The 11,790-nt window shown below is 48.1% G+C and overlaps 1 protein-coding gene across 1 annotated transcript in view; it reads left to right on the forward strand.

The window, feature by feature from the left end:
• SHPK (sedoheptulokinase) overlaps positions 1 to 11,790 on the forward strand; it is a 24,289-nt gene that overhangs the window by 1,755 nt on the left and 10,744 nt on the right. The window contains exons 3-6 of the mRNA XM_014541936.1: positions 4,425 to 4,566; positions 8,887 to 9,070; positions 9,512 to 9,664; positions 10,667 to 10,842. Coding sequence (XP_014397422.1) covers positions 4,425 to 4,566; positions 8,887 to 9,070; positions 9,512 to 9,664; positions 10,667 to 10,842 — 655 coding nt within the window. The remainder of the gene's footprint in view (positions 1 to 4,424; positions 4,567 to 8,886; positions 9,071 to 9,511; positions 9,665 to 10,666; positions 10,843 to 11,790) is intronic.

An 11,790-nucleotide genomic window follows, 5' to 3' on the forward strand; every position in this document is an offset into this window, starting at 1 on the left:
GGCCCCAGGTGAGGCTGTGTCCTGGAGCTGCGCCGCCTCCAGGGCCCCCTGACCACCCTCTTCCTCCTCTAGGGGGCCGCCCCAACACCCCCGTCCTCGGAGAAGTCTCCCTGACTTCCCTCCTGCCCTCCACCTGCCTGTTGCACACCCCCTCCCACCCCCAGTCGGCACCGATCGCCCCACTCTTTGGCCTCCTCTAGGGCTTGTCCTCAGTGCTTACCCCGTGCGCTCTGCCCTCCACGTTCTGTACCTGACCCGCGGGGAATTCCTCTCCTTGGGTAATTCTCCGCGCACCTGCCTGTGTCCTCAAGTTCAGGATTCAGTTTGTTCCCCAGGGCAGAGTTCGGGTTTTCCTCCGGAAATCAGATGCAGAATCAGGCCTAACAGAGCAAAATGTGGACTGAACAACTCAAACACCTGGTCCACAAAAGTCACCCTCCCCCATCCCAAGGCCCCAAAGGCTGAGTGAGACACTTTGGAGGAAAAACAGATAGAAGGACAGGTAGAAAGACAGAAAGACTTTGGAAGAAAGACAGCCCGACAGAAAGATATCGAAAGACCCGTCATTAGAAAGTTCAGATTGATGATGATACCCTACAACGGTTTATCTTGTGAAATGTGGTAATAACGCACTACAACTAGTCTTGTCAAAGCTGCAATTTATCTTGTGAAATGTAATAACGCACTACAACTAGTCTTGTCAAAGCTGCAAGAGAGAATTGGAGGATTTCACCACAGTGGGCTCTGTTATGAGATGTGGGTTCAGAAAAGGTGTCAATCCTCAGAGCTGGATTCCATTAATTCCCTGAAAAAGGTGGCTCTATGTTTAGTTAATTGACAACAGAAATTAATACCAGGGAACTTTGAGTAACCTTTTTTCTGGATCTCAGCTTGTTCTTCTCCGACTTGAAGTAGGTGGCCTCTGGCCCCATCTAGCCACAAGCCTCCATTTCCGAGCCAAACACCACTCCCAGGAGCTGTCTTCCCAACTCTTGCCACATATCTGGACTCAGTTCGTTAGGGTTCAGAGTCCGTCTTGCTCAGAAGCATTTCAGAGGATTAGGATTTCAGGAACACTTTGCATTTTCATAGAGGCTTTCAAAGTCAGGTTGGCTGGGGCACCAGGGCATTTTAGAACGGTTATTTCACCTCAGGACTCTGGCTCGGTGGGAGTGAGCTGCAGAGCCGGGATCACAGGGAGCGGGTGTAGGCAGTGCCCTATTCTGAAATAGGCCACTTCTTGAGCATTACTGTCCCCACTTCCCCCAGCGTTGCAGGCACTTCTGTGTTTACAGACACACCCAGTGCACCACACCTGCCTAATGAGGGGTTTAGGGGAGGTCAGTGATAGCCCCCCTGGCAAGCCCCACATGTGTGCTGTGCTCTGGGACAAACAGCATTCCTATAATTTCATCTATGGCAGGACTCCTCAACCTTGGCACTGTGGATTTTTTTGAGCTGGGTGATTCTTCGTTGTTGGGGCTCTGTCCTGTGCCTTGTAGGATGTTGAGCAGCACCCCTGGCCTTGACACGCTAGCAGAATTCTCCTCCCCAGTTGTGATACCCCCAAAACATTCCCATATGGCCATATGTCCCCCAGGGGACAGAAATCACCGGGGTGAGAACCACTGATTGATAGAATAGCTCAGTGATGGCAAACCTTTTGAGCTCGGCATGGCCTTGACCTAGCAGAATTCTCCTCCCCAGTTGTGATACCCCCAAAACATTCCCATATGGCCATATGTCCCCCAGGGGACAGAAATCACCGGGGTGAGAACCACTGATTGATAGAATAGCTCAGTGATGGCAAACCTTTTGAGCTCGGCATGTCAGCATTTTGAAAAACCCTAACTTAACTCTGGTGCTGTGTCACATATAGAAATTTTTTGATACTTGCAACCATAGTAAAACAAAGACTTATATTTTTGATATTTATTTTATATATTTAAATGCCATTTAACAAAGAAAAATCAACCAAAAAAATGAGTTCGCGTGTCACCTCTGACACGCGTGTCATAGGTTCACCATCACTGTCTCTAGACTCTTAATAGGTTAAGAGAAAGATAGCATCTGAAAGATTTGGTGTCTAGACTAAATTAAACCTAATGTATTTTGTGAAGAAAATATTTTATACTTTATACTTGGTTCAGAATCTTATCTTATTTAATTTTGTTCTGTCCTTTGGCAATTAACTACTTCTGAAATACAAAATTATTTTTTATATTTATATTCTATTGTTTCCAGCAAAAGATGTCCTTCTTCCCATCATGATTTTAAGCACTGTTTTATGAGAATTTCTAAATTCTAGACTTTAGAACAGGATGATTGAACAGACTCAGGATCATAAATCTATTTTATAAACAATTCTCCATAATTTCTTCTCAATCTATCATTACAAATATGCAGTATTTATCTTCAGCAAATCATCAGATTGTACTAAATTGTGTCAATCTGGTGGCCTATTGCATTTTTAAATTATTTTCTAAATTATCTCAGATTAAAATCTGTATGCTATTGGAGTATTTTGTATATGAAATTAAGATATTACAAGATTTGTATTGAGTTTTAGATAAGGCATTACATTTCAGTTTATCATGAATTGTTTTCACATTTTCCAAGCAGTCTAGTCTGGATCGACTTTATGAGCAGTCATCTTTGTGCTGTATTTGAGGGGCAGCCAAAAGGCTCTCTGGACAAACTGAAACTTCCTTCATCACTGAGTCTCATAAAACAAGTACTGAAATTCCTATCAAGTGAGCCATCTTATCATTAACTCATTATTCCTAGGAAGGCCTGTGAGGATAACATGTAGGGTCATTAACAGAGCCATTTACCATTTGAAGCCAGCAAAGGTATGGCGGCTGGGAAGGAAGTGGGTGAAGGATAGGGTCTCCAGCCCTGTGGTTTGCAGAGGGAGATCCTGTTTAATTGCAGAAACAGAAATAATTTCACAGTTTTGCCTTCTTCGTCATTTTGTATAGAATAGACTCTAAGCTGAGATAGTATAAATAAGAGCAATTGGCTTGAGATATAAAGATTTTATACAATATTTAATGCATATGATTTTGGAAGATATGGTTCTTTGTTAATAATGGGTTTTTCTTTATTCATCTGTTCATTCTTTTATGCAACAATAGGTGTTTTTCAAGTTTATTACGTGCCAGGTATTGTCCTAATTGTATTACCTGTGTTATCTCATTTAAGCCTTCTAAACAGCTCTCTGAGATAGGTACTATTACAATCCACATTTTACAGAATCCGAATTTTAGCTCGCAACTCAAAGCAAATATCGGCCGAGAGATGGCTCGTATCTCGAAAAACTCATTAGTCAGGACAATCGTAAGTCAAGGCCCCACTGTATATAAAAAGAAAAAAAGAACTGCCTATTATCATGGAAAGATGAACAACCGTGTTCCCCAAACAGTGGAGTTCCACCCCAGCCTGCATAGCCTACCTCCCCATGCCTGTAATCTCTACTTCCCCACGTAATCTTTATCCTACTCCATATAAGCAGCTGGCTTATGGTGGGGTGCAGAGCAGATTTTCCTGGATGACCTGCTGCTCTCCCGTACTACCAGCAGTATTGGAATGAATGCTCATGTATGATTCAATCCTGTGTCTGCTGAATTGGCTCAAGTAGTGACAGGCAGCCCGGACCCATTGGAAGAGCCCCTTACCCTGGGCTTGAAGCCCACTGATTGGGTCCCAACCTCTCCTCTTTTCCAGCCTCACCACCCACCACCCCCTTGCATAGCCTATTCCCCTGGTTCTGTACCAGGTGTTCCCAGGCCTTCCTCATGCCTGCCTTCTCTAGGTGGGTTTTTGTTTCCAAGTCCAGGGCCTGGCCCTCAGGGCACTTAGGAAATGTTCCTCGCTGCTGTGTTTCATCCTTCTCGTACTCCAACACTGTGCGTTGGGAGAGACCCTTACCTTATTCCTCCTGACAGCCTGGTCTGTCTTGTGCTTTCCTGCCCTCTCTGCTAGATTGTAAGTTCTTGTAGGACAGGGGCAGTGCTCTCCTCAGCTCACTGCACCCACAGTCCTCTGTGCCTTGGGAGAGACCCTTACCTTATTCCTCCTGTCAGCATGGCCTGTCTTGTGCTTTCCTGCCCTTCCTGCTAGATTGTAAGTTCTTGTAGGGCAGGGGCAGTGCTCTCCTCAGCTCACTGCACCCACAGTGAAGGGGCGGGCAGGGCCTGGGCCATTTGCCCAGCTTCGTCTGCAGCTGTGCCTCATCGCAAAGGGAGGAAGTGCAACCTTGCCCACCACATTCCTGCTCCAAGTCAGGGGGAGGTGGGGAGAACCCTCAGTCTCGCATCTCTTCCCCGCGGCCGGTCAGCACGGACCCCAGTGGAATTATCTGGGCAGCCGCCGCCCAGGAAATCCCTGCAGGCCCTGGCCCTATGTGTCTGTTCTGTTTCCAGGCGCGGGAGCAGGATGTGAGTAGAATCATCCAAGCCCTAAACGAGTGCCTTGCTGCTCTTCCCCGGCAGCAGCTCCGCCAAGTCAGTGGCATCGGAGTGTCAGGACAGATGCATGGAGTCCTGTTTTGGAAAACAGGCCAAGGTATGCGGGGCTCCGGGGGTGATCACACGCTCTGAAGTGTCACCGTGGAACGAGAAAGCGCTGCCAAGGGCTGTCTGGAGGGTCAGCGTGGGGATGCAGTGGCTCACGCTGCCTCGTGTTTTGTGTACGTCCTGACTTGTACAGATGTGTTAATGAATCTGAACTGTCCATTCATTCGACATCATCAGCCCATCAGCCAGGAACAGGAGAGGGAGTTCTCTCGGATTCCCTGTAGGATTCCGTGCTGTGGGTTTTCCGTAGCTTTCTCTGTATGTCAGTGTCTCAGAGCGTCACTGCTGGCAGCCAGGAGGTTATATCGCTGTAGGAGATGCTAAGACACAGAGGAAACTCTTCTGTTTTTAAAAAATTACTATTAATATAATCACAGATGTTTGTGATTTTGAAATTCCAGGGTGTGTCCTTTCCATGGGCTCAGTTGCTAGCGAGGCATTATTTAGTTGATCATTGTATATCAGGAGGTCTGCCCTAGTGCCAGGTTGGGTGACTTGTTCTGTTTGGCCTCCAGGAGGAGAATTAAGCCAGCGAAATAGCATTGAGCAATTTACATGCCAAGTGCTAGGCAAAGGATGCTACCTGCATGATCTCATCGAACTTTCCCAACGCCCTGTGACGTAAGCTACATTACTGCCCCCGCTGTGGAGATGAAAAGTTGAGATTCTGAGAGATTAAAATAATATGCTTGGGGCCCTGGCTGGTTTGGCTCGCTGGATAGAGTGTCTGCCTGCGGACTGAAAGGGTCCCAGGTTGGATTCCGGTCAAGGGCACACGCCCGGGTTGCGGGCTCGATCCCCAGTGGGGGTGTGCAGGAGGCAGCCTGCACATGATTCTCTCTCATCATGGATGTTTCTATCTCTTTCTCCCTCTCCCTTGCTCTCTGAAATCAATAGAAGTATATTTAAAAAAATAATATATATATAGATGCTTGGGGTCATATGGCAGCAAATGATGACTCCAGCTTTTGAACCCAGGAATGTCTGAGTACAACGCTGAACTTTTAAAGGCCTCTGGGAGGACCTGAGCTACAGGAGGCACAATAGCTTAACGAGGGGAGAACTTCCCAACAGCATGTCCCAGGAGGGATTAAACTCCATAGGAAGTTGTGTGCTCCCGGTTATGGCAAGCATTGACAATATTTTGGCAATTATATAAAAAATTCTATATTGATGTAAAAGTAAGGAGAATAGTATTAGGGACCAATACACCCATCACCCAGCTTTAAAAATGCCAACATTTTACTGCAGGTGTTCTAAGCAGAGGATGGATGGCCACTTTGGGGGGCTGTAGTTAAGGGCATTTGAACGTTGGATTCACCCCAGAGTCAGCGATTCTGATTCCCCTGGGCCAAGTGAGTGTGACTTGCCTCTCAGCAGCGTGACTGGCGTCTAGGGCTGCATCCTTGGATGGGCTGGGTGCCCGGATGAGCCAGTGCAGGCTCCCTCCATCCTTCCTCCCTCTCAGCTGCCTGTTGTGGGGACAGCTGGGACCACAGGCGCTGCTCGGCTCCCGTCGGTAGCAGGAGCAGAGGCCGGTTAGGGTGTTAGAACTGATCTCTCAGAGGGAGTCTAGGTTGTAAAAGCTTTTTAAACTCCTTAATTTTGCATTAACGAGAATAAATGCCCTTTTAATACTAAAACCCTTTCCGAAGAGGACAGCAGAGATCTGATGATTGTGGTCTGGTCCCACGTCTTCCTCTCTGCCCGTCTCCTGGACTCTCACAGCCACACAAGCCATCGCTCTCGTTGGAGAGGCTGTTGAATATTTCATGGAGCCAGCCCGCATGCCTTTTTGTCTTGTTTTCTGTTTCTGGGAAGGAGGAAAGCCACTGTTGGACGATGATGATACCTGCTTAGCAGAGCCGGGTGAAATCAATTTGGGATCAGGTTGTCCCGCTTTTAACGGTGGCTGTAATTCAGTTTGGGTTTAGTACCTATAATATACAATATACAGAGTATAAGGCTGGGCCCCGCGGGAGCCACAGAAAGGAATGGATGAAGCCCCCACCTTCCAGGGCACACTCGAGGCAGTCGACATAGATGGGGACCAGTAACCGGCGCAGAGAGCTAAGTGCCTCCACGAGGGAACAGTTGAGGCAGCTGGAGGAGTGGGAGGCAGTGACCAGCGTCTTCTGAGAGGCCTGTGGTTATGCCTGTTTCCAGACTCCGTTTTCAGGCGCAGAAACAGCAGGAGAGAAGTGGGGATCATAAAACCAAGCCAAGAGGCAGGCAGCAGACGGGGAGGAAAGATTTGCTGGTGCGTAGTAGACAGAGGACGCATATGGGTCCATATAAAGAACAAATAACAGAAAGGACAGTGTCATTAGTAATTAGGGGAAGCTCCGATGAAAACAACCGTGAGAAATCATTTTCCACCCACTGGGCCACGAGAAATCAAAATGCCAAGAGTTGGCAAAGGAGTGGAAAATTGGTTCTTTTAAATACCACTGTTGGGAGTGTCCATTAGCAGAGCTGTTTTGAAGGACAGTGTGGCGGGGCCTATTAAAAACAAGATAGCTTCTACTAAAAGGAAGAATACATAAGACAGCTGCTATCAGTCCACAGCGCTCCTACTTGGGAATCTATTCAGGAAAAGTACTTTAACACACATGTGTGCGTGGGGAGGCATAATCATGGCCGCCCACTGCATCCTTGTTCATGGTAGTGAACAATGTGACACTTCATCACAGGGGAACGGTTAAATAATGTTCGGATGCCCACACTGTAGAGTAATATGCACTAGTTAAAAAGAATAAGGTCCTTTCAGGTATACGGACATGAAAAGAACTCCAGAACATGTTGTTGGGTGATAAACACAACCCCTGGAAAAATAAATGCAGTAGAGTACTATTTTTTTTAATAGACAAAAATAAATCCCCAAACCCAACTTAAACCAACCAAACCAACCAAAATATGTGTGTGAGCGTAAACTTTGGGCGGTTACCCGGCAAGTGCTGACAGTGACAGGAAGGGGACTGGACTCTGCAGGAGTCATCAAGCCGGCCTTTTGCTTGATCTGTAATGTTTGAACATTTTATATTGAGAATGTATTCACTTGGCATGTGTGTAATTAAAAAAATTAAAATATCAATTCTTTACAAAAAAAAAAAAAAAGAAGAACAAACAGAGGGAAGAGTATCGGTCAGGCCAGATTCTGTACTGAAACAGGCTACGGCTCTACCACTTAGGTGAACATTGGCAAATGATTTTTAACTTCTCTGCTCTTCATTTTTCTTATGTGTAAAGTGAGGCCAATTATCACATCTATGGTATAAGGCTATTATGTCTACTAAATGAATTAATATTTTTAAAGTGCTTTGAATAATACCGGGTACTTGGTAAGGACTCTGTATTTGTTTCATAATACAAAGAAAATAAATGTGATAGTCTAAAAATAAAAATGCCAAAAGAATTTTGGAAGCAGATAGCGGGGTTGAAGAAAAGCCGCAGAGATCCAGCTTTAGGGCTGGGTAAGAACCCAGCGTTAGGTTGAGGTAGGAATGTGTTGTGAGGGGAGATGACTCTGAGGAGGAGCCACCCATCCCCCAGGAGAAGCGTGCTATGCTTCAGGTGCGGGCATCTGTAACAGGCCTCCCTGGTCCTCTGGGTACTGGCCAGGGAGACCCACCAGAGACTGACAGAACCCTCAGAGTTCCATCTATCTGTTACACGCATCCCCAGGTATTCTTCTTCTTCTCCTTTTTTAAAAATATGCTTTTATTGATTTGTTTAGAGAGTGCGAAAGGGAGAGGGAGAGAGAGAAACATTGATGCCTCCCACACACCCTCCAACTGGGGGCCAAACTAGCAACCTGGGCACGTGCCCTCACTGGGAATCAAACCAACGGAGCCGCGCCTTTTACCCTGCTGTATATTTTTCACAGCAACTAAAAGTACCTGGTATTGTGTATTTACTGCTTATGGTCTGTATCCCTAGCATCCAAGTCTAGATAATCTCATTATGATGCAGGTTCAAAGGACAGAGGTTAGGGGACATGAGAGTGTGTTACACTTCTTTTCTTACCTGGGGCGGGGAGGGGTTATACTATCAATTTTAAAAAATGAATAAAAAGGAACTTAGGAAAAGTGGGACAAATGGAGGGAGGGAGTGACTTGCCCAGAGTCCCATAGCTGTCGATGGGGAGCCGGGTGCGGACCCCAGGTGCCCTGATGGAACCATGTGTACGAGTGGCGCGTTCTCATGGGCGACACGGTCTGCTGGAACCTCACTGGCAGAGCATCTCACGGACATGCTGCTGCTGGTCAGTTGCCCTTTTCTCTGACTTTGCTACTCTCCTTTGTTCCAGGCTGTGAATGGACAGAGGGAGGGGCTGCCCCTGCCTTCACACCCAGAGCTGTGAGCCACCTGGTCACGTGGCAGGATGGCCGATGTGGCAGTGAGTTCCTGGCTTCTCTGCCTCGGCCAGAGTCCCATCTCAGTGTGGCCACGGGGTTTGGCTGTGCAACCATCTTCTGGCTTTTGAAAAATAGGTACAGACAACTGTTCTCTGCATCGGGTGCTGTATTTCCTGGGGGGCTGCTCCTCCAGCTGGTCAGCATCACTCCATCCCTCAGTGATGTGACCTAGACTTGGTCTAGAGCTGCTTCGCTTCCCAGAGGGCTCTCTGTTGGTTATCCTGTTCTAACCAGCGGGGAGAGAAGGGGCTAGAGAGGACAAGGGACTTGCCAAGGGTCATGTGGTGAGTTCATGGTGGGGTCAGGGCTGCAGAGAATGGTTGATGTCCCCTCCCCTAAAGGCAGCTTTGCTTGGAGGGCCACACCTCAGGAGGTCCATTTGGGGGAGCCACACACGTGGGGTTCCAGCTGCCACTCAGCTCTGCCATGTCTGGTCCACACTGCCCACCGCTAGGTGCAGCCCAGGCTTTTAAGTCACCGTTAGACCATGTTGAACTATTTTTGGTATGAAAACAGCCCCGAGTTCCTGAAGTCCTACGACGCAGCTGGCACCATCCATGACTATGTGGTTGCCATGCTGTGTGGCTTGCCAAGACCCCTGATGTCTGACCAGAATGCTGCCAGCTGGGGATATTTCAACACCCAGAGCCAAAGCTGGAACGTGGAGATGTGAGTATAGCCTTGCGGGCTGGCTCCAGCCGAAGGGCAGGATCCTGGAGCGGGGATTCATTGGGCGTTCCCATTTGGGAACAGTGGGCATTCCAGTTGCTGGGCATGGGTGGGCCAGGTGGTAAGTGAAGCCCTTGGGGAGGGCTGCCCTGCTCCCCCACAGTCCCCAATACCTAGGGTGGGCTCCCCGGTTCTCAGTGACCCGGCCCAACCTACAGATTTCAAAGAACAACTTTCACTCTAGAATATATTTTAAAATAAGGTTAAGAAATGGAAGCAGTAGGTGCGAGAGATGCCTTTTAAGTTCTGTTTAAACAATCATTTGCCTTTTCAGGTCCAGAAGTCCAGTGCCCTATAAGTCCACTTCCTTCAGGGCCCCAATTCTGAGCTCTGTAATAAAACAAAAAGCACCTGGTAGTTCAGGTAAAGGACTTTCTAGCATGCTTCATAACACTGACAGCCCCGCTCACTAACCCCGAGTGATGAGTGCATTTGGTATTCAGGAGGTGACTGGTGGGTTTGACTTTGGTGTGGCCCGTGCTAACCGACCGTGACTTTGCACTGAAATTCCCTTTGCAGGGTATTTGTGTTCCCTTCAGACACAGGGGCCGGATGCCAATGCCGCCTGCTCTTATCTAAACCTTCCTGCCGCCCTCGACTGGGGATCCAGCCTGCAACCCAGGCGTGTGACCTCCTGGTTCATAGGTCGACACTCAACCTTTCCTATCGCCCTCAACTGGAGATCCAGCCAGGCGTGTGACCTCCTGGTTCACAGGTCGACACTCAACCACTGAGCCACACTAGCCGGGCCAATGTTCACTCTTTAAAAAATCCCAGCCTATTTCTCATAGTTTTCAAAAAGCCAGAGAGACCCCTGTGAAAACACTGGCTTTTCCCCTCCCTTCTCCGACTTGTAGCGCTTTCCTTTGTTGAGTTTTCTGGAAACAACAAATAGCAGAAAACCAGGCACTGGTCAATGCGCTGTCCACTTCTCGTTTGCAGACTGAGGGCCTCCGGCTTTCCCGTGCACCTGCTCCCCGACATCGCCGAGCCTGCCAGCGTGGCAGGCAGAACGGCCCATGCGTGGTTTGAAATCCCGAAGGGCACCCGGGTGGGCGTGGCCCTGGGTGACTTACAGGCCTCCGTCTATTCCTGTATGGCCCAAAGGACAGATGCAGGTAAGTCTTCTGTCCTCTCCTCAGACTTCTGCTCTGGGTGAGGGTCCAAGAGGCACACACACCGGGAAGCCTCAGCTGCTTTCCACCGTTATTCTGTGAACGTGAGAAACACCCTCCCCCTGCAGGTGGAGCCCCCGCTCAGGGAGCCTGCACTTCAGCAGGCCCAGCTCTGCCCCTGACCCCGGTCTGTGCCTTTCCTCCCGAGGGCCAGGGCAGGGGATGGCTCCCTAGTTGGCTGGTTTCTGTGTGTCACTCCATGACCAAGAAAATAGATGAGGAGACGAGGGTTTTTGTCTTTGTGTGTCTGTCAGGGAGAGTTTCGCCCCATTTGATTAAAAGTCTAGAGTCCTTTCTGCGTTTGGTGTACGAGAGCCACAGGGAGGTGGAGGCAGCAGTGTAGGGCCGGGGTTGGCAAACCTTTCCTGCCAAGGGCCAGATTGCAAATACGTTAGGCTTCGTGGGTCATGTAGTTTGTGCTGTTGGGGCGTGAAAGCAGCCACAGCCATTCATAAATGAATGGGCGTGGCTGTGCTCCAATAAAACTTGTTAAAGACACCGAGATGTGAATTTCATGTAATTTTCTTTTTTTTAAAAATTAAATCTTTATTGTTCAGATTATTGCAGTTGTTCCTCTTTCTTCCCCCCATAGCTCCCCTCCACCCGGTTCCCACCCCACCCTCTGCCCTTACCCCTGCCACCCACTGTTCTCATCCATACATGTACAATTTTTGTCCATTCTCTTCCCACACCCACCACACCCCTTCCCCCACTGAGAATAGTCAGTCCACTCCCTTTCTATGCCCCTGATTCTATTATATTCACCTGTTTATTCTGTTCATCAGATTATTTATTCCCTTGATTTTTAGATTCACTTGTTGATAGATGTGTATTTGTTGTTCATAATTTATATCTTTACCTTTTTCTTCTTCTTCCTCTTCTTAAAGGATA

This window comes from Myotis brandtii, unplaced genomic scaffold (genome assembly GCF_000412655.1).
Source record: "Myotis brandtii unplaced genomic scaffold, ASM41265v1 scaffold284, whole genome shotgun sequence".
Classification (NCBI taxonomy): domain Eukaryota; kingdom Metazoa; phylum Chordata; class Mammalia; order Chiroptera; family Vespertilionidae; genus Myotis; species Myotis brandtii.